This window comes from Camelus ferus, chromosome 6 (assembly GCF_009834535.1).
Source record: "Camelus ferus isolate YT-003-E chromosome 6, BCGSAC_Cfer_1.0, whole genome shotgun sequence".
Lineage (NCBI taxonomy): Eukaryota > Metazoa > Chordata > Mammalia > Artiodactyla > Camelidae > Camelus > Camelus ferus.
The window spans coordinates 22,319,689-22,344,797 of NC_045701.1; the positions used below are offsets into that span (position 1 = coordinate 22,319,689).

General features: G+C 38.9%; 2 protein-coding genes across 4 annotated transcripts in view; one reads left to right on the plus strand and one right to left on the minus strand.

Annotated features, from left to right (window-relative positions):
- The window catches only part of NUSAP1 (nucleolar and spindle associated protein 1), a 26,130-nt gene extending 14,761 nt beyond the window's left edge, over positions 1 to 11,369 (minus strand). Inside the window, exons 1-4 of one of the 2 annotated variants that reach the window (XM_014552284.2) lie at positions 10,906 to 11,369; positions 6,154 to 6,222; positions 3,435 to 3,578; positions 1,844 to 2,000 (exon numbers count right to left, since the gene is read on the minus strand). In XM_014552284.2, coding sequence (XP_014407770.1) covers positions 1,844 to 2,000; positions 3,435 to 3,578; positions 6,154 to 6,222; positions 10,906 to 10,998 — 463 coding nt within the window. In that variant the 5' untranslated portion in view covers positions 10,999 to 11,369. The remainder of the gene's footprint in view (positions 1 to 1,843; positions 2,001 to 3,434; positions 3,579 to 6,153; positions 6,223 to 10,905) is intronic. The other variant, XM_032481475.1, reaches the window with a different exon arrangement.
- Positions 11,365 to 25,109, plus strand: part of OIP5 (Opa interacting protein 5) — a 20,909-nt gene continuing 7,164 nt past the window's right edge. Inside the window, exons 1-5 of one of the 2 annotated variants that reach the window (XR_004320502.1) lie at positions 11,365 to 11,698; positions 11,939 to 12,005; positions 16,428 to 16,550; positions 18,831 to 18,912; positions 22,500 to 22,651. Coding sequence is in view for 1 of the 2 variants with exons in the window: in XM_032481478.1 (XP_032337369.1) it covers positions 11,377 to 11,698; positions 11,939 to 12,005; positions 16,428 to 16,550; positions 18,831 to 18,912; positions 22,500 to 22,595 (690 nt within the window). In the remaining variant the exon portion in view is untranslated. Of the gene's footprint in view, positions 11,699 to 11,938; positions 12,006 to 16,427; positions 16,551 to 18,830; positions 18,913 to 22,499; positions 24,834 to 25,109 lie in introns of those variants that run through there. The other variant, XM_032481478.1, reaches the window with a different exon arrangement.

A 25,109-nucleotide genomic window follows, 5' to 3' on the forward strand; every position in this document is an offset into this window, starting at 1 on the left:
TTCTTCGTCGGTACTATACTGACACTTGACAAGTGGTTGTTTCTTAGAGGTTAGTTATAATGCGGATACGAAGCCCTAGCAATGAAATTTTTGTATTCTGTACATTTGTGAGAGAAAGTCCTTGTATTTTAAGAAACACACAGAGAAATATTTAGAGGTAAAGGGGTACATATCTGCAACTTACTCTCAAACAATTAAGGAAAAAGCTGTATACAACACATATATGTGTGTATAGATGTATATACGCATGTATATGCATATATAAGTATAAATACGAGGATAAAGCAAATGTAGTAAAATATTAACATTCGGGAAATATAGGTGAAAGATACATAGGAACTCTTGGTACTACTCTTACAACTTCAAGTCTGACATTATGTCAAACAGTTTAAAAAATTCCTCTGCACAATACTGTAAATCAATTATACTTCAATTAAAAAAAAAAATCCCTCTGACCAGAAACTGCATGATCAGGTTTTTGTCATCCAAAAAGCCCGTGCTTCACTGGATGAACGTGACTTCATGGATCCACCCAACTTTCCCCCATGCCATCAAAACTGGGTATGTCTTCTTGACAAAATGATTGTGGAGCCGTAGACATTTGTAATTCCACCCCTACTTCCAAATCTCTCACTTTCCTTTACATCCCCCTCACCCCATGATTTTAAAATGGGCTTATGAGGCATATGCATCAAAATTAGCTGGGGTGCTTATTAAAAACTACAGAACTTGGAGACTCTACTTCCTCTAACTTTCTAGGTTTCGTAAGACATTCAAAATTCTGGGGACAACGGGAAGGCTCACATTAAAAATTCTGCATTTAAGTGCTTGGTGGACCTGCAGTGGGTCATCTTCCATCCTCAGTCCCCTCAGGCAAGACTCAGGTGCCCAGACAGATTTGCTGGGGTGAAACTAACACTGAAACACTGCTGCAACTTGCAGGCTTCCTGGACTGAAATCAGAAAGCAGCAAGTCCTGTTAGGTATAGGGGAACTAAAGTTTTCTGGCTTTATTGAAACAAACTTTTAGTTGACAAAGTTTAGGGAAGAGGTTTTTAGGAGGTTAGAGACTAAGTAAAATATACATTTATCATAATAAAAATGGCCACACCACTGGGAAGGTAGACTTTGCAGATCCCTTTTAACTGTCCTACTTGAATAGGTTAACATGTCTTTAAACCTGTCTCTGGCATAGGCCAGGAGGAACTAACTGGTAAAATGTGGGCTCTCCTCACCATCAGGTCGAGGTCAACTTCCTTAAATTTTTTAGCTACCTCTCTTATATGGGTTTCTACACAGTTATTAAAGATGACCTGATGGCCTACTGTATTTGGTTCTAACTTCCACTTTAATAGCAGAACCCTCAGAAGTTCTACATAATGAAGAGATATGCTGAAGTCTCAACCGCTAGTTAACCGTGATCTGACCTTCTTTGGAAAGCGTCTTTGTAGATGTAATGCAACTTAAGATGACGTCATTAGGGTGGACCTAATCCAATGTAATGGGCAGTCCTTTTAAGAAGACATGTAAAGAAAGAGACACAGGGAAGATGACGTGTGACGAAGAGGCAGAGATTTAGGGTGATGCGGTTGCAAGCCAAGGGTCCAGAGCCACCACCAAAGGTAGAAAGAGGCCAGGAAGGATTCTGCCCAGAGTCTTAGAAAAGGATGGCCCTACTGACACCCTAATTTCAGACTCCATTTTCCAGAACTGAGAGAGAATAAACTTCTGTTGTTTTAAGCTGCCCAGGCCATGGCACTTGGTTACAGCAGTCTTAGGAAACTTATGTGTGTGGATGCCCTAGTCATCTTGGATTTTTTTTTTTTTAAAGTTACTTGGCATACCATTTATTTCACTTTTTCCTGAGGACACTGCATTTTCATCTCTTTGACTTTCATCTGTTGGAGAAGGAACTTCTACAGCAGTGCTGAGAGCCTGGTTTTCCTGCTTTTCTTGATTCTGGAATTCAGTAGGGTCACATATTTTCATCTCTGAATGATCCTGCAACAAATTTTAAAAGGAAATAAATGATTTAAATGATAAATATTAAGTAATCATTTTTGAAAATTGCAAAGAGCATACCTTAAAAGTTCTCATCACAACAAAAAAATGTAACTATGTGAGGTGATGGATGTTAACTAGACTAGTATGGTAATCATTTTATAACATATACGAATACCCAATCATTACATTGTACGCCTGAAACTAATATGATCTTGTGTGTCAATGATACCTCAATATAAAAAATATATCATTAAAAAATTGCTTATAGTCAGACATTAAAAAAAGAAAGAAAAAGGAAGTATTCACTGCCTTCCAAAGATAGGTACCAAAGGGGGAAAAGGAGTTAAAAGAAGAAAAGCAGATTAAGATTTTTTTTGAAGGTGGCGGGGGTAGGTAATTAGGCTTATTTATTTATTATTTTTTTAATGGAGGCACTGGGGATTGAATCCAGGACCTTGTGCATACTAAGCATGTGCTTACCACTGAGCTATAACCTCCCCACCCAGGAGACTAAGATTTCTGAGTGGCAGATTTGGTTTTCTGCCTCAACAAATGTCATGAGAACATGCATTTGGGAAGAGGAGCTACTAGGGACCACTGGAAGGCATAAATGGCAAGATCAGCTCTCCTAAGGGAAAGAAACTAACACTGAGAGACCCAGACAGGCTAATGACTAAGGGACTGTACAAAGCTAGAAAACAAAACTTAGGACCACCTTGAAAAAGTTACAGTTGAGATAAAAGGATAATAAAATCAGAATCCTCTCAAAGCAAGTAAGGGAAGCTCCTGGAATCACAAGACCACACTGTGGAAAGACTAAGCAAAGCATGATCACCAGGCCTGGGACAAGTTAGGAAAGAGGAAAAAAAAAAAAATCATATTTGGGAGGGGAGTGGGCAGGGATAAATTGGGAGTTAGATTTGCAGATACTAACTGATAAGCATTGAATAGATAAACAAGTTCATACTGTATAGCTCAGGGAACTATATTTGATATTTATAGTAACTTATGGTGAAACAGAATATGAAAATGAATATATGTATGACTGAAGTATTGTGCTGTACACCAGAAATTGATACACTGTAAACTGACTAAACTTCAATAAAAATATATATTAAAAAAAAGTCGTATTTGATGTTGCTGTCTCTTTCCTTCTGATTTACTATGCCTCACTTAAGTCAACACTTAATAAACATTCATATTTATTCAACAAGAACTTAATTTGTGCTTAATACTTAATAAGTGCTTCCTGAGCACCAGCACCTGGGTGTTATGATGAGGCCAGACCTGGGTCTGTGCTTTCATGGAGCTTATAGCAGTGTTCACAGCCAGCCGCCTGATAGCATAAGGGAATTAAGAGAAAGTTCCCTAGTTATACTCCAATTTTGGCACGGGTGGTGGCTTATTTTCAGTTTGCACACTCCCATTCACCTGGGAGCCAGGGTTCCTGAGGGCCGTCCTGCGCCTTCTCCTCATTTTGGTGACGTGGCCTGTCACCTCCCTCTCAGCTTGTTCCTGGCTGCCGATCTGTATCTCAGTCTTGTCACAAGAGGATGCAGAAAGTGGAATTTCATCCTGAGAAAGAGAGACATTCATCTGCCGTGTCCTGTGTATAGAGCTAAAATGCTCAGAAAGAATCAGAATTTAAACTGAATAAAAAAGGTATATTACATGTGCAAAAGATAATTTTAAAACTCCCTAGCATTAATTTATAGACAAAGAGAAGAATTACAGAGTATTCAAAAAAATCACATTTAACAATCCAAGCTAAGAAACTAGACTAGGAAAGCATTCAAAGGTATCTTTGTGTGAGTAAATAAGCAAATTAGTAAAGTGCATTAATTTATTGAATATCCACTATGTGGTAGGAAGTATGCTATTCTTAATAACAATTACAGCTAATATTACATCAATATCAACACTGAGCTAAGTATTCATATGGATTATCTCATTTACTCCTCAAAGCCTGTGAGACAGGTACCAATCTCACCTGCAATTCAGTCAGGGAAATTTGAGGCTTAGAAAGCCCAAAGTGATTTGTTCAAGGTTAACATAAGGGAGTAAGGTACGAATAGCACTTGGACTATCATAAACTGAAAGTACAGAGCTCCATTATCAAAACAGTGTAGCACAGGTTCCAGAACATCTTCAACTCAGCTGCTTACGGAGAAATCATCATATGATAATGGCACTTCCATTAAAAAATAATAATGAATAAATAAGTAAACCTAATTACCCTCTAAAAAAGCAAAAACAAAACAAAAAAAAGGAAAAAAAAAAAAAGAAATTCTCATTACAAAAAAAAAAAAAAATCACAGGAATAAATGAAGAGGGGAGCAAGAGCAGTAAGGGACATCCAGGTGGACTTTGCAGTCACCCAAAGTAAGGTCAGGATATGAGATGATGAAGAAGACAACAAGACAGTGAACACGGGAAAGCAGCCGGGACGTCAAGAGTTGAGAGACGAGAACTGGTCAGCATGGGTTCAAAGGAGCAGGGATATTTACATGACAGCAGAAAGATGTGATCTGGATCCCAGTTCCCAACTGTCTGGATAGACATCAAGAAGAAAGGAAAAAGAAAAAGGACAAACTGTCTTCACTATAGAAGTGGTACCCTCAGGTTACACATCCTGCTGGAATACAGAGACACTTTTAAAGTACTTATTCCCCTCTCACACCCATTAACACAGTACAGAACAAATCCTGTAACTGGTTTAGAAGCCTGTTAGTGTGACTCCTAGAGACGTCTTGTTTTAACCCCACACATCTGAACCACGGTATGTCAGTCTGGGAGGCCAACAATGACAAGGGAGGATGTGTTCACTCCTGAACACACCATGATGTACCTGTAACAGACTTGTATAAACCCAAGGCTGAAGAGGCACACCTGGCTCCAACAGGAGTCCTCAGCACACAGCCAGACTAACCTACATACAGAGCTGCTCCAACTCACGTAGTTAAGGCTGATCTATAGCAGGAGAATAAGGCACCCAGAAGGTCCAGCGTCACACCCACTTAGATGGGATCCACACCTGTGCACTCCCCAGGCGATGACAGGAGGTCCAGAAGCTTCCCCATCTGCCTGTCCTTGGTAACATTAGTGATCTCTTCGCCATGTATTTGGACTGTGCTGACTCCTTTCTGTAGCTTTAGATAAATAAACTTTGTCTATGTCAAGTCTTTAAGCTCACTACTGATAGATTTACCACTTAGGAATTCTATACCTGGCAGAATTTTGACTACAATTCTGCTCTTGTGAAATTTTTTCAAAATGGAATGGCCTTGGGGATGTTGAATTTGAAACATGACAGACCAGTTTTAATTTAGTCAATCAATTACCACCCAAATTAAAATCTTGATTTCAGATGGCACCACAAGCATATATCCTTAACCATTTAAAAAACTTTTTTGGAATCAAAAGAATTTTGAATATTGAATATTTTTAAGAGTTAATAACCTGGAAGACAGAGAGCTACAGAGACTACAAAGACAAAGAGAAGAATTTAGATTTTCAGTACATGTTTATATTTACCTTTGTTCCCAGTTATGCTCTCCAAGGCCCAGTTCATTAAGGCCTTTGAACATTTTCCTGTATTCAAGGCAAGAGTCTGGCCCTAGTGAAGCACTCATCGATCCATTTAGGTGTCATGCCTTGTCAAACATCTCTGATGCGGGTCTGAAGCAGCCATCAGCAGTGGTTTACAGTTTACCACAAGTCACCTTCACAGTCCCTACTTCGTTTGATTCCCACTCAATTCAGGAGAGCAGACGTTATTTCCATTTTAAAGAGCAGAAAACTAAGAACCAAGGAGTTTGAGTTTTCCGAGGTCACATACACAGACAAGATGGAGCTGCTCCTTAACTGTGTTTTTCTGACTTCAGATCCAGTTCTTTCCCTACTTATGCCATCTGGCATACATTTGACAACTAGTAATTAACCTTTGCATTTGTATGAGAACACCTTATTCAACAGAGTACTTGCCACAAGGCAGTTTTGTCCTTTATAATAATTATTATAAAAGGATTTACGATTAGCAATAACAATCTCTTTGGTAATAAACATGTCTTACATCATCACTAAGTATGTTTATCATTCATTAACTAAATGATTGTTTTGCTATTTAATAGGTGATGAAAATGTTACTTACCTGATTCTCATTTTCTTTTCTTGCTTCATTTTTAAGGTGGGCTTTTAAGGCTCTTAACAACTTGTCTGCCTGCAGAGAAGTTAAAGACTATCAGTAGAACCAAAATCAAATAAGCAAGAAACGTACATTGAACATTTTCTCCTGTTCTCACATTCATCAGATGTCCTCTGGGCAGGCTCGGGGACTAGGATGACCAAGATAGAATTGGTCCCTGTCGGCACAGATTTCACAGACAGGAAAGTGGCAATTACAACATAGTAGGGTCTGTGCCAAAGTGAGGATGCTCAGGTGTTATGCGAGGACACAGGAAGGCTGGGCCACCAGAGCCTGGACCGCTCAAGTAGACTTCAGCAGGTACCTGGACACACAGATCTAAGATAAAGACGTGAGGTCTCTAGCTGCTGAGGGCTGAAGGACAAAAAGGACAGAGTGGATATAGGGAAAAGGGTAAAGAAACAGCACAAGGAGGCAAGAATGAGTGGAGTTTGGAGAACTAAAGTTCTGTGTGGGCTGAAGCAGGGAGCTGTTGGAGGTGATGGTGAGAGAGAATGCTGAGAAGTGGGCCTGAAGCTGCCAGGCCTGGTAAGACTTCAGAGTATGAACGTTACCCTCAGGGCAAAGGCATTCTGAAGAGTTTGCAGGAGGGCAGTAGGTGACCAATTGTGTATTACTCAGAATGACAATGTGCACGATGGTCTGATGAGAGTAGGTGGAAGATAGGGAAATGAGTAGGACGCTATTGTAGGAAACCAAAGATGACTGTGGCTTGAGCTAGAACAGGGCTGAGGCCATACGGATGGCTTCCAAACTTTCCTAGGAAGCAAAATCAATGTGAACATAGGGGTTCAGGAGAAAATTAAATGTCAAAGAAGTCCAGGAAAGAAAGTGGTTTGAGCAGAAGGGAGTGTTCAATTATGCCAAATGCTACTGATGGGCAGGTGAAGAGAGATGGACCATGAGCTTTGTAAGATGCAGGCCGCGTAAGATCAATTTCAGTAGAAAAGAACAGAGAAATTGGGTAGGAGATGAAGGACATAGGGTCAGGAGAGGGGTTTTGTTTTTCTTTTTAAAGATAGGTATCATCAAGACTCAATTGTGATAAAAAATGTTAAAAAAGAAAAAAAGAAAAGAAAGAAAAAAATTGACACAACATTGTAAAATGATTATAAATCAATTAAAAAATGTTAACAAAGGGGGGTGGAGGGTGGGAAGGGATAGACTGGGATTTCAAAATTGTAGAATAGATAAACAAGATTACACTGTATAGCACAGGGAAATATACACAAAATGTTATGATAACTCACAGAGAAAAAAATGTGACAATGAATGTGTATATGTCCATGAATGACTGAAAAATTGTGCTGAACACTGGAATTTGACACAACATTGTAAAATGATTATAAATCAATAAAAAATGTTAAAAAAATGCATCTAGGAAAACATAGTTTAAATACTGTATATAAGATAATGAAAGTTAGTAATGCTCATTATTTAATAAAGTTTGTAAAGTACAAAGTAAAAAAAAAATGTTAAAAAAAAAAAAGAAAAGAAAAGAAAAGGAAAAAAAAGACTCAATTGTGAGCGTTGTGGAAGTGAGCCAGCAGAGCAGGAGAGACTGATGCGGCAGGAAGGAATAATGACAGGATTGCAGCCCCAGAGTGGCAAAGGGGATCTTAGGCACAAATGGCAAGGCTGCCCTCAGGCATAGCCTTTTCTCGTAACATATAACAGGTGGAAAGCAGAGTATACAGGGACAGGTGCAGGCTGGCTGGAGGGTTTGGTGATGAAAAGATGAGGTAATTCTCAGATGATTCCATCTATTTTCCATGACCTTTGAGGAAAAGACATCAAGTGATGGAAGGGAGCCAATCTGCGGTGAGAAGATATGAAATAATTGTCCTCAATAATGGGAAAATTAACGACTATAAGGATGTGTCGGACAATCAAATAAATCATAAATTTATGGTCCCAAATGTAAACTAAGGAAGTTAGGTGATTTTCTCCAGCCAGGGTCAGCTGGTTAGGTACAGGCAAGGATTAGGTACAGCACACGGCTGGGTTTAATCAGATGTGGAGTTTTGCCAGATGAGGGAGGACAGCCGCAAGAAAGTGGAAGTAGCACCAGTCTTTATAGCCTAAGGCTGCAAGAATGAGAAGAGAAAAGGACCAGTGGCCATGTAATAAATCTTAGTAACTGATGCCTTCATTTTGCCTTACCATTAAGAGTAGTGTCTCAAAAGAAAGAATATCTTCTCTTCTAAATTTATTTTGAATGTTATCATACTGGTGAAATTTATTTAAATCTCATTCTGTTAAGTTTAGAAAATAATCAAATCTTGATAAGAGGTATGTACTTGGAATTTTAAAAAAGCAATTGATTTAATAAGCTCCTAAGCTGTACCAACTGTAGATAATTTAAAACATTTTAATTTTGGAAGATTTTAAATGCATACAGAAATAGAGAATAGTGCAGTGAACCCCCATGTATCAACTAGTTTCAACAGGTTACCAACATCGTGCTGTTCTTACTTCATCTAGCCCTCCCCTTTTTTTTTCCTGGAGTATTTTATAGCAAATCCCAGGTATCATAACAGTTTACCTGAAACTATTTGGTATGTATTTTCTTTCTTTCTTCTTTTTTATTAAACATTTTTTTTCTAGGTATGTATTACTAAGAGGCAAGGACTTAAAAAAAAAACATAACCACAATCACACACAATAAAATGAATAATACTCTTGTATACATCTATCAAAATTCATCAAATTGTACATCTGAAATGTGTAGTTTATTGTACAGGAATTATACCACAATAAAGGTATTAAAAATAAAATAATACCTTAATATAATTTAATACCTAGTCCAGGTTTAATTTCCTCCAATCACCTCAAAAGTGTCTTTTTATAGTTGGTTATAATAAAGCCTTGTATAGTTAAATTTGTCTAGGAAATAGTACCTCTCAACAAATATTTATTGACACCTACTATGAGCCAGATATCGTATGCTAGGCAGGCAATGGGGTCTGCAGTGACAAGAAATATTGTACTACTCCATTTCTATAAAAACACGTGATTAAATGGCTACCCCAGATCAGGTCCCTCAAGAGACCATGATAGGTGGGATTTTCAGAAAAAGATCTAACTTGCAGTAGTGCTTCAGAGATCCAAATGGCTGAGCCTTAAGGTTGGCCAGAACTCTGAACTCATGTAGGAAACCTCCACCATTAACTCTTGACAAAGGAACGACCCTCTGGTACATTATTCTAGCACTGCCAGCAAGCGCTTGTAAATAGTTGTTCTGAATAAATTATTCAGGACGTTCCCAAATAAAATGTATTGCACTTAAGGCTGTAAGGAGTTCCAAGGTGGATGAATGAGATCCCTGTTCAAGGAATTTAACTTTTAGTAGAGAAGAGAACATACCTACACAAATAACCAGAGGGCAAGGGGGAAGCCTGCAAATGCTCAGAGATTACTTGAAATTATACCTCCTTAAAGGCGCAGAGTATTCCTGGGATTACTGGGGTGGCAGACTTCTGGTCAAGGAAATGAAGAGGAGGGGACGAAGTGCCAAGGCAGAGATGACCTTTCAGTTGGATTACTAAGAGTTATAATATATAATATATTATGTATTATATAATATTTGATTCCAATATATAATAACTGGAACTTATTCATGCAGACAAAGAAGAGGGAGAGAAAAGGGATGTGAGGCCAAAGGATCAAAATTAGCAAAGGCAGAAAGATGGGCAAAGAGGCCAAGTGTTCAGGGACCGGTACAGTTTGGATGCTGCCTTGGATAAAAGATTCCAGCCAGCCTGCAAAAAACTTAGGGGATTTAAGCTAAAGAATTAAGGCTTTGTTAATGAAATATTGAAGAGCCATTAAATACTATAGCTCAGAAATATCTCCAAAGATAGTCCTTTATCATTCAGCCCCAACTGGTGACTGGGCACTGATTGTTTTGTATAAACCAATTAAAAACATTCGTGAGGACTGATTTAGGCATTCATTCAGTAAATACTACAGCCTGCAGAACACATCTCCAGAGTGTACATTAGTATTACTGGGAAAACTCCACTAGAACATATAGAGCTCCTTCCCCTCCAAAATCCCCACATTTTCCTCCAAACGTTTTGCAGTCTCGGAGTAAAAGACTTTACCAGTTTCGAAAAGAACACTACCACTACAGCGATCAATAGAGGAACAATCATACTAGATCAGGGCTGAGTTATAAAAGTTTATCCACGGGGGGAGGGGCCCCCTAAAAGTCATCCTTTCTTCCAGGACCCCCAATAAAGCAGCAAAATATTTTGGTCTCTATTACAATTTATAGAAATGTTGGCCGTTTGGAGTTTCCAGAAGCCAAGGCAATTATTTCCGCGACTGCCTAACAATTAATCGTCATTAGACACAACATCCTTTTAGCTTTGTGCGCCTGTGTTTCCTAATTGACACCCTGGTAAGTTTTATATAGAGTGCCTCCAATAAAACAAAATCAAACAAACCCTTTTGGAGCCGGGGCCTTTGCGAGCCCCCAGAAAAGTCAGCCTTAATATAAGGTGAAAACTATAGCTCCCTTTCAGTTCTGCAGAGTTAGTGGCGCTCTTGAGTGAGCCCAATCTACCGTCCCAAGGCCGGGACAGCCGCCTCAGGCCTCCGGGGTTCCCGCTCGGTCCCCTCCCACCGCGTCTCGTAGAGGCCGCTCGCTCATCCTACCCGACCCGCCACCGGCCTGCGCCACCGGCCCCGTACCCTCAGGTTAGCTCGGAGGCCCAGACTCTTGGCTAAGTTCTGCAGGTCGCTGTACTTGAAGGAGTCCAACTCCTCCAAGGAGGGGACGGTCATGGCGAGCTGCAGTCCAGGTGACCGCGAAGAGGAAGCGCCGTCCAATCCCAAAAGCGCCGTTCAAAACTCTGGCGCCACTCTAAGCGTTGACCAAACCGATTTTTATAGAGAGTTTAAATTAAGAATGCTGCACTTCCATTGGTTAAAAATGCTTCAAGGGCGGGGCCCCCTGGTGTTGACCAATAGAAAGGCTGATTTCCCCTCCATCAGACGCACATTCTTCCCCACGCCTCACCAACAGCGAGGCGCCAAAGGGCGTATCCAGGCAACGAATGCGCAGCAGAGCACCCCCGCTCACGTTGTCCAATGAGGGCGCAGGAACCGAGCTTGGGGCGGGGCCTGGTGCGTCTTTGAAACGGAGGCACGGGCTGCAAAAAGATGGCGGCTCGGCCGCGGAGGCACCGTTCCCGCTATGCGCAGCTGCCGCGGGGTGACTTTTGTGATGGCGCTAAGAAGGCGGTTGACGAACCTTCTTTTACGACTTCCATGGAGTGGGACACACAGGTGGTGAAGGGGTCTTCGCCGCTCGGCCCCGCAGGGCTGGGGCCGGAGGAGCCGCCATCTGGCCCGCGGCTGCCGTCGTGGCTGCAGCCCGAGAGGTGCGCCATGTTCCAGTGCGCGCAGTGCCACGCCGTGCTCGCTGACACTGTGCACCTCGCCTGGGACCTGTCGCAGTCCCTCGGGGCCGTGGTCTTCTCCAGTGAGTGGGCGCGGCGTCTGGGGAAGGCGTAGCGGGCGGAGGAGGTGTTGCCAACTTTCTCACGTGGTGACCGGCTGGGGATGAAAACGGGATGAAAATTGGAAGGAAATAAACTCCTTTGCCAGGAGTGGAGGCGACTTTTCATGATTTTTGTGGCCCTGATGAGTCTCTCTGGAGGGGAGAGGTTTTCTCTTTCAGTGCCTCACAGGTAGCCATTCTGACCCGTGTTTGTCTTCCTAGGAGTCACAAATAACGTAGTTTTGGAAGCTCCCTTCCTAGTTGGCATTGAAGGTTCTCTCAAAGGCAGGTACGTACTGAGAATTCCCGATCAGGTCTTTATAGTCATTTTCTGACTTAGATTGAGGGGCCTGGAACCGAATTGCATGAGGAGAAAATTTCTTCCAATCTTGCACTAGAAGAAAAGTTTATTCCGTCTATAAAGTGTATTTGAAGGATGCTCCTTTTATCTGATTGAGTCTTGTACAAACTTGATGTACTAATGAAATGGAGAAGTTGTATTTGCTTGTAGGTTTTAAGGTCTTTGTGAGAGCCACATCTCCCTAGTGGCTAGTGCAGGTGAAGTGAGTCTAAGAAAGATGTATCTAGCAGGAGAAAAAGGAGAAAATTACCTTTAGGTGTATAATGAGAATCACTTACTATAAACTACAATCTTTTGACATAACTAGGACTTTTAATTTTGCATTTAACCTGGAATTTGTAATAAGTTACGGCAGGACTCATTCTACTATAGCCCTGGGAACCTGGGGAAAGACAAATGTTGAATGTTATGTACTTGAATACTGCCTGGTAAACGTTCTATCTTGCCTGTAATATAATTTACAAGTGACAACAAAGTGCTCAGTGAATTCAGTAGTACAAAGCTCTTTGATATTCAGTGTTGGTTTTAACAGCAGGACAAATCATTCTGACTATGGTTTGGTTCAGTTTTAGGGTTAGAGTACATATAGGAATTCTTAGTTGCTTTACTCAGTAACCAGGAAGAGTTCTGCAGTTCCTCTTTCCCACCTGAAATATACCCCCTACCCTTGCAGGAATGTCCTCTTCCCACCCGAAGGAAACAGAGAGGGAAGGGAGTGGTGGCCTGCCTGGTATTGGTTTATCTGGGGCCAGAGGCAGAAGCTCTCTGAATATCTTCTTAGGAAGGAGGATAATGTATCCTGAGCCCAGCTGTCCCATACTGCAACCACTAGCCACATGGTAGCTATTGAGCACTTAGAATATAGCCATTCTGTTTGTTTTGTTTTGTTTCATTTTTTGGAGGGGTGGTTATTAGGTTTATTCATTTTAACGGAGGTACTGGGAATTGAACCCAGGACCTCGTGCATGCTAAGCTGGCACTCTACTGCTGAGCTATACCCTCCCCTGTAGCCATTCTGAATTGAAATATTCTGAGTGCAAAATATACACCAGATTTTGAAAACTTGGTCCAAAAAACTAAATGTTAAAAATATTGATTACATGTTGAAATGATATTTTTGCATATTGGGTAGCATAAAATATATAAAAACTAATTTCACCAGTTTCTTTTAACTTTTTTTAGCAAGACTAATAGAAATTGTAAAATTATGTGGCTCACATTCTTAATAGACAGTACAGATCTATGTGGTTTAAGAAACACTGGAGGGAAAGTCCCATGTGTTTGTATATTTTTGGAATAAGGAAAGCCGTGGAACTCAGCAGGAAGAGATTTATTATCAGGAATTGGCTCACTTGATTATGGGGGGTGAGAAGCATCTATAGCTGGCAGGCTGGAGACACAGGAGAGCCAAGGGTTTAGCTCTAGTCCAAGTCCACAGACCCATGAGAGCCAAAGGTGTAAATTCCAGTCCAAAAGCCAGTAGGCTTGAGACCCAAGAAGAGCTGACCTTTCAAGTCCAAAGGCAAGAAAAAAAGACCAATGTCTCAGCTCAAGGCAGTCAGGCAAGAGGAGCTGCCCTTTATTCATGAGAGGTCAGCCTTTTTGTTCTATTCAAGTCTTCAACTGAGTAGTTGAGGGCTACCCACAATAAGGAGGGCAGTCTGCTTTACTCAGTCTATGGATTCAGCTGTTAATCTCATTCAAAAACACCCTCATAAACACATTCAGAATAATGTTTGACCAAATAACTGGAAACTCTTTGGCTCAGTCAGGCTGATGCATAAATTTAATCATCACTTGTTAACTTAGCATCCACATGCATCTCATAAAACTATCCTTAGTCTACAAATAAAGACAGTAACAGGGTCATAATCCTTGCTAACATGGACAACTGTCCTGCTTACAACTGAAAATGCACTAATCCCTCCTCCAGAAAAGAAGGTAAAGTCCTTAAGTGATACTTTTCTCCTTGATATCTCATAACTTAAATACTATGATATACAGTTACCAATACTTCAATATGATGATAAAAAGTCATTACATATTATGTTATACGATAAAGGAAAAGAGAGGGAATAAAACTGATGAACACACACATATATGAACATATTCATAACAAATAAAAGATATTCATAAGTTACATTCCTTGTTTCTGTAACTGCTCACATGGTCATAGCTGGTATTTAAAACTCTTCTTCCACTGTCCATTCTGTGTTCCTTTTGTCTTCAGCAAGCACTCAGCTGGTCATATTTCTTTACCTGGTGTGATGATGCAAAACTTCATTCCTGGGTCATTAGCAGACTAATATTCATGAAAATATTTGTTTTGTATTACATGCTAAGTATAATTTTGGGATTTCTGTACATTTTGCTCTGTGCCATATATTAGTTTCTGTGAGACATTTGTCTGTAGGTACTGTGCTTTGTCTGATATAATTTAATTCCTGCATAGGAATTAATTCAGATTAATGCAACTTTATTTCATTGCTTGATTTTTGGTTACTATATTCACAGAAAAACAATATGCATGTGTGGTGTGGGACTTTATTTACCAATAAATTGAGTATATTTTGTTGCTTGGTTTTCTTTAGTATCCATTGATACAAATCTGGGTTTTTTTTTTTTTTTTTTAATTGAAGTATAGTTGATTTACAGTGTTGTGTTAGTTTCTGGTGTATAGCATAGTGATTCAGTTATACGTATATTCTTTTTTGTATTCTTTTGCATTATAGGTTATTATAAGCTATTGAATATAGTTCCCTGTGCTATACAGTAGGACCTTGTTTATCTGTTTTATGTATAGTGGTCTGTATCTGCTATTCCCAAACTCCTAATTTATCCCTCCTCCCCAGCCCCTTTCCCCTTTGGTAATCATAAGTTTGTTTTCTATGTCTCTGAGTCTGTTTCTGTTTTGTAAGTAAGTTCATTTGCATCATTTTTTTAGACTCCACACATAAGTGATATCATGGTGTTTGTCTTTCTCTATTTAACGTACTTCACTTAGTATGATAATCTCTAACTCCATCCATGTTGTTGCAAATTGCATTATTTTACTTTTTTATGGGTGAGTAGTATTCCATTGTGTGTATCACATCTTCTTTATCCAGTCATCTGTCCATGGACATTTAGTTTGCTTCCATGTCTTGGCTATTGTAAATAGTGCTGCTAGGAACATTGGGGTGCATGTATCTTTTTGAATTGGAGTTTTCTCCAGATATATGCCCAGGAGTGGGATTGCTGGATCATATATGGTAACTCTACTTTTAGTTTTTTAAGGAATCTCCATATTGTTTTCCATAGTCGCTGCACCAAATTACATTCTCACCAACAGTGTAGGAGGGTTCCCTTTTCTCCACACTCTTTCCAGCATTTATCATTCATGCTTTTTAATGATAGCCATTCTGATGGTGTATGGTGATACCTCATTGTAATTTTGATCTGCATTTCTCTGATAATTAATACTGAGCATCTTTTCATATGTCTGTTGTCCATCTTTATGTCTTTATTGGATAAATGTCTGTTTAGGTCTTCTGCCTGAATCTGTTTATTTTTAGCCATGCAATTATTATACTTCATTAGTACTTTTTTGCTGCACAGTATATTATGTTTATACAAATAATTCTTCCCTTTACCAAACTACTTTAAATTGCTTTCAATTGCATGCATGATGAAACAGTTAATTTTTTTCTTAAAACATTTCTTTGTAATATTTGGATTTGTCTTATATCCCAGCATATAAGGTTAAGTGACTTACCCAATTGGTACAGTCAGAACTAAAATCAACATTTCCTGATTCTTCATCCAGAAATCCTTCAGATGATAAAGGAAAAGTAAATAGGTGGTTTGCTAGGATAATACAGTTTCTTTTCTTTCTTTTGCATTTTTAGGTAATTTTTGCATTGTAGGTAATTTTTTAAGTTAATTTTTTGTTATATCTGCAAGAGAAAAATCTTGAGTTCCATTAATAAATTGCTTAGTAAGCCCTAATCAATTTGATTATTTTACTTCAACTGGAAATTGGTTTAATGGTAGCTAATTTATATGGTCATGTGTAGTTTTATATGTTTAATGTTAATCTGATTAGTTAGCCCTTTTTCTGCTTTTCTCATATAAATTGCTGTAGTGAAGTGACAGTTGTACATCCATGACTGCTTTTATGGCCAGAATCCACAGGGTATCTGTAATCTAGGGTGTAATTATATTAAAATCTGAGTTAACCTTTTTTTAATGTGACATTTCTTCAGTCTCATTCCTATATAGCCTAGTTTTTAGGAATGATTCCAGAGACTGGTTATTTTGTATTTGTTCTCTGCTTTTCTTTCTTACCCATATTCTGTTTTCTTCCTCCAGCACTTACAACCTTTTATTCTGTGGTTCGTGTGAGATTCCCATTGGTTTCCATCTGTATTCTACCCATGCTGCCCTGGCTGCCTTGAGAGGTCACTTCTGCCTTTCCAGTGACAAAATGGTGTGGTGAGTAGACTTAGATAGTCTTAGATTTCAAATAAATTTTAAAAGATCTTCCAGAAAAGGCAGAATGTTTGTACAAAAGAAGATGCTAAAGCCAGGCACTGTCTCTTACAAAAAAGATGGCAGTGGGATGAAAATATAGTCTCATAACATTATAATCATTTTAGATGTTTTATAATCATACCATGTGTTAATGATCATACCATGGAATAATTGAGAGGTTATTCCTTCACTACAGGAACTTTTGGAAGGTAAGTTTTTGTAAAATAACATTGTAGTAGACACTTTTTAGGTTTGTGCCCAGCCCATCTTCCTTCCATAGTGTGGGACCTTATGGCCATATGTGTGACCTGTGTGACATCACTCCCAGGTGACGGATGGGATCAAGAATGGGGACCTGAGCCAATCAGGCTTTCTACCCTAAGACTTTGAAATAAGGACCTAGAGATATTGGTCATTTGTAAATGGTACTGGTGCTGAAGCTGGGAAGTGAAAGTTCCAGGTTTAGAGTGGATATTTTCTAAGTTATACACGTAGATGCAGAGAAATTTTGTCTGCAGAAAAAGAATGAAGCAGATACACAATGAAAAGTAAAATATTGACCATGTGGCCTCATGAAGTAAGAAAAAGTTCCTTATTGGCTGTTCTTTCTTGTGGATTACTTTGATTCTTATATCTCTAAATATAAATTCTACCATTTACTTAAGCTTTTTTTTATTATAACAAACTGAAATATCCTTCAAAGTCTTTTCTTGATCATTAAAAACAAAAAAACAAAAACAGCCATTGATGATATAATTTGTGCCAGTTTGTACCACCATGCTTACCTCACTGAGTTCTTAATATAAGAAAGTGGGGGCTTGGAGACATGGAGGAGCTGAGATTTGAATCCATGTCTTAATTCCAAAGCTCATTTTCCATTCATAAAACAGAAAGCTTCCTTTTTCTCATTTAATGTGCTTAGATAGGTGTTTCTAGCTGAGTTACAAATGACTGAGCAATAAAACTTATAAATAAAGCCCACCCTTTACCGTGGGGTTGTTCAGTGTGCATCAGGTATACCATTTGTTCTTCAACGCAGATTTCAACAGGAAATATGTACTTGAGGTGGATTGATATTTTTCTTCCAATTTCTAGTTTCTTCTTAAATAATTTCTATTTAGAATTAGGTTTAGAGAGATTGGGAAAAGTATTTCTGAATGTGTGCTATTTAGTAACCTCAAATCTTTTTAAAAACAGTTTAAGTAAGTATTTAACCAAGCTGTAATTGAGTTTTTGCTTAGGGAAGTAAGGTTTTAGTAACAAAAAATTTTAATATAAAGTTGAAAGGCATTATTGGATTTTAAGTCATTTCTTAATCTTTAAAATGAGGAGTTGGACTCAGAGGTTGGTATATTCCTTTTGGTTAAGTAGATATGAGGAAAGTATAGCTAGCATGAGGCTGGGAATATGATAAATCTATGTCTGTGAGTAGCAGTTAGGATGAATTTGGTAGCTAGTAACAGAAAACTGAAGTGTGGCTTTACCAAGTACAGGGTGGGGCAGTTGGCCACTCCAGGAATGTTCCAGTGGCTCAATCACGACAAGGTTCTGGGTCAGCATCTCCAGTTCTCTTGTCCCTTTCCTGTTGGATCAATGGCTGCTGTAGGTATAAGCATTACATCCACAGATAGTAGCATCCAAAACTGGAAGGAAGAGGATACATGAGAAGTCTGGGAACACAGGGATTGGTCTCCTTTTATCAGCAAAAATTCCCTTATCATTGGCAGAACTGTCACATGATTGCCTCAAGCTGGGAAAGCAAATATGTGATTTGCCACCGTTGGCCTAGATCAGTTACTATTAATCTTTTAGGACTGGGCACTCTGTTGCCCTCAACAAAGTCTGGGTTCTGTTAGCAGGAAAGATCTGAGGAATGGCTATGGGGTAGGACCAACAGTATTTGTCACAATGTGATTATTTTTCTTCTGTGCTACATGATCTACTGGTGGAGTGTGACACTTATACTCATCACAATTATTCATATGATCCTGGTTTTTTTGTCTTTAGTTTGTCCCAGCATAATTTTGGCTCATGTATGCCTGGCTGACAGGGGGTGAGATGAGGTACAGAGTCTCTTTGATGACTTGCTAATTGAGAATGCTTTTCCTACAAAATACATTATGAATCTTGAAATGGAAATCAGTAAGAAGGCAGTCTTAGTTTGACAGATAACTGCATGTTTGGCTCCTTGATAATCTTAACTGTTGTATTGTACTAATATTTTCTCTATTTTTTATCTAGCTACCTCTTAAAAACAAAAGCCATAGTAAATGCATCTGAGATGGATATTCACAACGTACCTCTACCAGAAAAGGTTGCAGAGGTAAAATTTTATGCTGGTTTTGTGTTTCCTTTAATATAGACAACTCCTGATAATCTGTACCTGTAAACTTGGGGGCACTGAAATGGTGGGTACTCCAACAATCCTTTATGCTTGCTTTGACATTCTGTATTGAATGTGACACAAAGCAAAATATTAAAGCCTTATTGTCAGGTCTGGTTCAGGAGGAGGTGGAGAGCTGCTGAGCTGTGCATTCCTATACCCTCCTCTCTGTGCTGGGAATAGACACCAACATCCTTCATAGGTCTGTCCTATTTGCAAGCACCTTATGCTTAGATGTCTCAGAGAAGAGTGGTGAAACCATCATTACGAATTCTTATTTAAATGAATTTTACTAGGGTGTGATGGTTTTGAGGTGAAGAAAGCAACCTTGTTTTGGTAGCTTGCTGACTCATTTTGAGTGGAAATTTGGCTATAACTTTACTACCCTCAGAAGAACAACCTTAGAGTTTACTGTTGGTTTTGTTATTAGCACTGTTCATAGTTTATTCTTTGCTAATTACCCATTTAGTAATCAGGGCATTTATTTGCATCATTAACTAAGCTCATGAAACCATGTTTTAAGCCAGGAATTGGCAAATGTTCTGTAAAGGACTGGATGACAGATATCTAAAGCTTGACCATTCAGTCTCTACTACTCAACTCTGCCACCATAGAGCAAAAGCAGCCATAGCCAATATATAAACAAATGGATATAGCTTTGTTGCAATGAAACTTTATTAAAACAAATGGGCAGCAGGCTATCATAGTTTGCCAACCCTTGCTCGAAGCAACTAAGTTGATGAGGAGGGTAAATAAATACTGTGATTAGAAATAATTTGTATGGGAGATGAGTTCCAGAATGGTGGCCTGATGAGCTCCATGGACCCATCCCCAACAAATCAGCTATACCTGAAGAAAATTATAGAGAAAACAGCATCTTAAGTCTGTGGAAACTTTCCCCAAGGAATAAAGCAAACAAAGAGACATTTATTCAAGAAAATCTACTAAACTTGGTAAGAGCAGTGAGTCTGTGGCATTTGAGCCACAAACTGCCTCCTCCCTCCCTTCCCTGCCCCTCCAGCTTAGAGGGAGGCAGGCTCCATCTGGGCAGATGTGGCCAACAACACAGAGATCCTTATTCCCTAGCTCCCAGCTGAGGGCTGTGGTATCTTCCCAGGAGGGGAAGGTTACCAGCGTTTCTCATCAGAGGGTTTATATTCCAGGCAAGAACAGCAATGTGTAGTGTGCAAGTTCTGCCACAGACACAGTAGGCTGAGTTCTGGAAACCCATTCATCCTTGCCCCACCTTGCTTGTAGGCTAGACATTTCATGCTGGCAGAGGCAAGCTGAGAAGGCCAGAAGCTACTGCCTCTGCCCAGCACCCTGCTTGTCAAGCAGCGGTGTTATTTTGAGAGACATTACCCCCACCCCAGTTTGGAAGCCTAGATTTAGACAGATTGTTTTAAAAAAAAATTAACTAAAAAAGCTCTGAAGCTCTCCCAAGGGAACTAACTTTATTTAAAACAGAGTGTGGGGATGTTCACGTCTAGGGGTGCTGCCCAAAACAGTGGAGATTTTGGTGGTGAGCAATTAAGAGGAAGCTGGTAGTCCGTGTGAGCAACAAGCTAAACCACAGACAAGTTAGAAGTTTATGAGAGAGAATCAGAGAAACTGCTAAGAAAAGCCCTCCTGGGGTTAGAACAACAACAAAAAAAAGAACGGCCTTAAAGACTACCCTTACAAAAAAAAAAAACCAAACTTCTCTTAAAATGGTCCTGATTTTAATTGGATTAGACTATGGAGCAATTTATGTCCCAGGGCACCGTTAAAATAGAGCAGTCAACCAGAAATTAGTGAAGGCTGATAGCTGGGTGTGATATCAACAAAGGCAGCCAGTTTATACAGAGATCAGGGAAAGAAACAGTCAAAGAAGGCTCTGCTAAAACCACTGTTACCCCAGAGTGACTGCACAGGCCCAAAGCTGTGTCCTCTGAGGAGTGCCATCAGAGGCTGCACACTGTGAGGGAAATAGGTATCAATAAAATAGTCTAGCCAACTACCAAACAGATAAGCAAAAAACAACCACTACAAGCCAGGAGGTGAATAGGGGGGTGTTTAGTATCTGGAGTTGCTACAATATATTACTTAAAATACCTGGTTTTCAATAAAAAATTAGGAGACACACAAAGAAAGTCTGACCCATACACAGGATAAAATGTAGGCATCAGAAACTGCATTTGAAAAGGCCCAGATGTTGGGACTTTGCAGACAAAGCCTTCAAAGCAGCAATTAATAATATGTACAGAAAACTAAAGGAAACCATGCTTAAAGAAGTAAAGGAAGGTATGATGACAATGTCTTATTATAGAGGATATCCCTTAGGAAATAGAAATTATTTATTTTTTTAATGGAAATCCCTGAGTTGGAAAGTACAGTAACTGAAATGAAAAATTCCCTAGAGGGGCTCAACAACAGACTTGAATTGGCCAAAAAATCAGCAAACTTGGAGATAGACTGATGAGATTTGCAGTCTGAAGAGATTTGCAATCTGAAGAAGAGAAAAAAGAAGAAAAATAAACAGCCTAAGAGAACTACTGGACCATCAAGTATACCTCTGTTTTTGTAATGGGAGTACAAAAGGGAGAGGAGAAAGTAGAAAAAATGTTCAAGGAAATAATGGTTGAACACTTCCTGAATTTGATGAAAAACAATCTGTAAGTTAAAACCTAAGCAAGCCCAGGTAGGATAAATGCAGAGAGATCTATACCCCAACATGTAGTAAAAACGCTGAAACATAAAGACTGAAAAAATCTTGAAAGCAACAAAAATGATTCATCATGTCCAAGGGCACCCAAATAAAATGAATGGGCTCTAGAGTGACCTGTTTAAGCAAAATTTCCTGGTGAATTCTGGGTATTCACAATTGTACCTTGGATCATAAAAAGTAGACTTAGTGTGCTATGCAGATTATGTCAGAAGTAAGATTTGTTTTACTTCAACAGAAGACTTACCCATGACTGAGTTGAGTACATGTTGTCTGCTGAGTAACACCACTAAGTTTGGTTCTGGGTATAGGTATTCTAAGCTGAAAGAACTATTGAAAATTAGTTACAACAAACATCTGTTCTAAACCCAACAACCAGAGCTACTTCGGAAGACCATTAGCACAATAGTAAAGAAACACATTTTTTACTGTGAACAGAGGGAAAAAAGTTAGATTCTCATCACTGGAATAAAAGGGAAAGGCTGGTTAATGCTTCTATCTCTGCAGGCTTTCTTATCCCATTCTTCCCTTCTCCAAGTTCTGGAGTTTAAATTTGTTGTTAAGGGCTAGGAAAGAGGGAGACCAAGAAGCAGTGATGCTCAGCAGTGGCTGGTCTTTTTCCACATGAAACTTTATCTGTCACCTTATTGTGCTCTAGGTTTGTTGAGTAAAGTTCTTTCAGAAATAGAAGAAATGTACTAATGAAATGTGTTGCAATATTGCCAGCTCGCAACCACTAGCTTAAATGTGAAGTGGCTTCTAGAAACTGCAGATTGAGGGTTAATATTAAGATGCCCTGGTATCTATTTATTTCTCTTCCCAGCTGAAAGAGAAGATAATGTTAATGCACACTCGCTTAAATTCACTGATGGAGATTCTGAAGGAAGTGACTCCTGACCAGTCCAAGCTAGTAAACTGATCCAGAGTCAAAGCTTGAATATCCATGTCAGGCCTTATGGCTGTCTTCAACAACAGGTGCTGTTTGTTCACTTCTCAAGAAAGATCAACTTAAGGAATGGATGGGAAATATATTTTATTATGTTCACCTCTAAGCTGATTTTCCATGACTTGTGAAGCTATTTCTAGAGGATGAGAAACTAAGGAGACTTCTGTCTAGGTTTCATAGCTATTTGTCTTAAGAACTTATTTTAGCTTCTTATCAGCTTCAAAATACTTACTTCTGAAAACATCTTTGACTACAAATTTAGTTAAGAGGCAATGTCCCATGAATGCTCTGATCTAAAGATGCATAGTTGGCCTGGAAATAGAGTTGTATTTATGTTGACTACTCTTCCTACACAGAGCAATTGTTAAATAAATACTGAGAAAATCATTTTTTTCTTATGTAAAATACAGGTACATACATATTCTGTTGGTAATGTTAACTGGATAATATATACTTGTCTTTCTCATTTCAGTTATAAACTGAGCTTAACAGGGTAATAATGAAAGGAATGATAAAAACATCATTCACTGAAATGTTTTTTCTCATATTTTGCTTTATATAGCATTGTGGCTCAATAGCTTATATTATTCATTTAATAAATATTTATAAAGTATTATGCTAACCACTGGGAATAAAAAATAGCAAAACCAGCCACTCTCTATCCTGCATTTATAATCTAGTCAGAGATGGATATTCAGATAACCACATGAAGATATGTAAAATCACAACTGTAGGAAGGGCTTTGAAGAAAAGGGATATACAGATAAAAACACACATAGCAGGTAACTGACCTGGTCTGGGGGGTCAGGGAAGGCCTCTCTGAGGAAGTGATGATGTTTCAGCAGTGGTCTGAAAGATGCGTAGGAATTAACAAGGTAATGGAGGGACCAGCCTGTACAAAGGCCCTGTGAGGCCCTTACAAGAAGGCCTATAGAGTTGCAAGTGTCCAGAAACCAGAAGGTACAAGCCTCACTGGCCTCCTGAAGGATGTTTTTTTTTTCCCCCAAAATAATGGGACGCCCTTAAAGAATTTTAAAGGCCTTTGTCAGGATCCGTTTTTTTAGAACCTTATCATGGTTGTCCTGTGGAGAATGGGTAGGAGGGCGTGCCAAACATACCACTAAGGAGGGGCTGGCACTAGCATAATCACGAGATGATATAGTTAAGGTGGTTCAGATGTAGCTAATTTTTTAAAATAGCAGATTCTTTCCATTTTAGACTGCATAAAGGATTATTTTCCTTTAAAAATATTTTAAACTGGAGAAAATGCTGACTTGCTTTATGCTTGTGAGTTGCAAAACTTGGTTTAAGGGTGAAGCCTCTGGCAACAACCAGTACTAGAAAAGCTCTTGTTTTCTACTCCTAAGGAATGAAAGCTACTAATACTATATTGAATACTATGTTGAATATATTGGGGTTTTTATTGTGTGTAGGTATGTCTGCCTCAACATATTTCATTTATCTAAATTAAAAAGCTATTTTCCTTAACTTCTGGATTTGCTGTTCTGGTAGACTTTCAATAGAAAATTAAATGCTTGAATTTGGCATCAAATTAAGCTGGCTGGTTTAAATAGATTTTTCCCCCCAAGTACATTTTACATGTTTACTCTAGAAAAAAATTCAGATATAGATGTGTGACAAAATAACAAGTAAAAGTACACTCCCCCTTACATTTCTGAGAGGCACAATATAGCATGCTGGGAAGTGAGCAGCCTTTGGGGCCAGATGATTTGGATTCAGATTGTGACTTCGGTACTTATTAGCCATGAACTTGAACAGTTTACTTAATGTCTACTTGTAAATATGGATTAAAAACCAACTAGGGCTATAGTGAGGATTAAATGAATTAATACACCTAAAGCTTAGCACAGAATAAGTCCTCAATAAATGTTGTTATAACCTTCATGCATGCGGACATATATAGACATAAAACAAAGGCAATTATGTTTTTCACATTATTCTGCAACCTGCTTCTCGCACAATGTATGTCACGGACAGCTTTCTATACCAGGCCACACAAATTATTTAACATTTACACATGAGTCAATCATGTATCAGAATTTAACCATTCTTGTATTGGATCCTTGTACGTATCTTTACATATTTGTCCTGGTATTTCTAGGGGGGTGATCCCAAAAGTGGGACACAGTCAAAGGGCATGTACATTTACTGTTTTGATATTATGCCTTCTATAAATGTTATACTAATTGATACTCTCACAGATGGTTGACTTTTTTTTTTCAACAAGCTTTAGTGGTATAAGAGCTCCTCTGGAAGTCTAACATCAATAGTAAGGACTTTGATATTAACAGATTCCAAAGCTACTCTACTGTAGTTTGATACCATTTAGCACTGTATATATGTTGAATAAAAGTGTTCTCAAAATTCCATGTACTTATAAGAACAAAAAAATTACGTATTGAAAGTCCCTGAGTTGTACACTTTTGAGCTCCTTAATGGCAGAGAACATCTCAATTTTTGTAATGC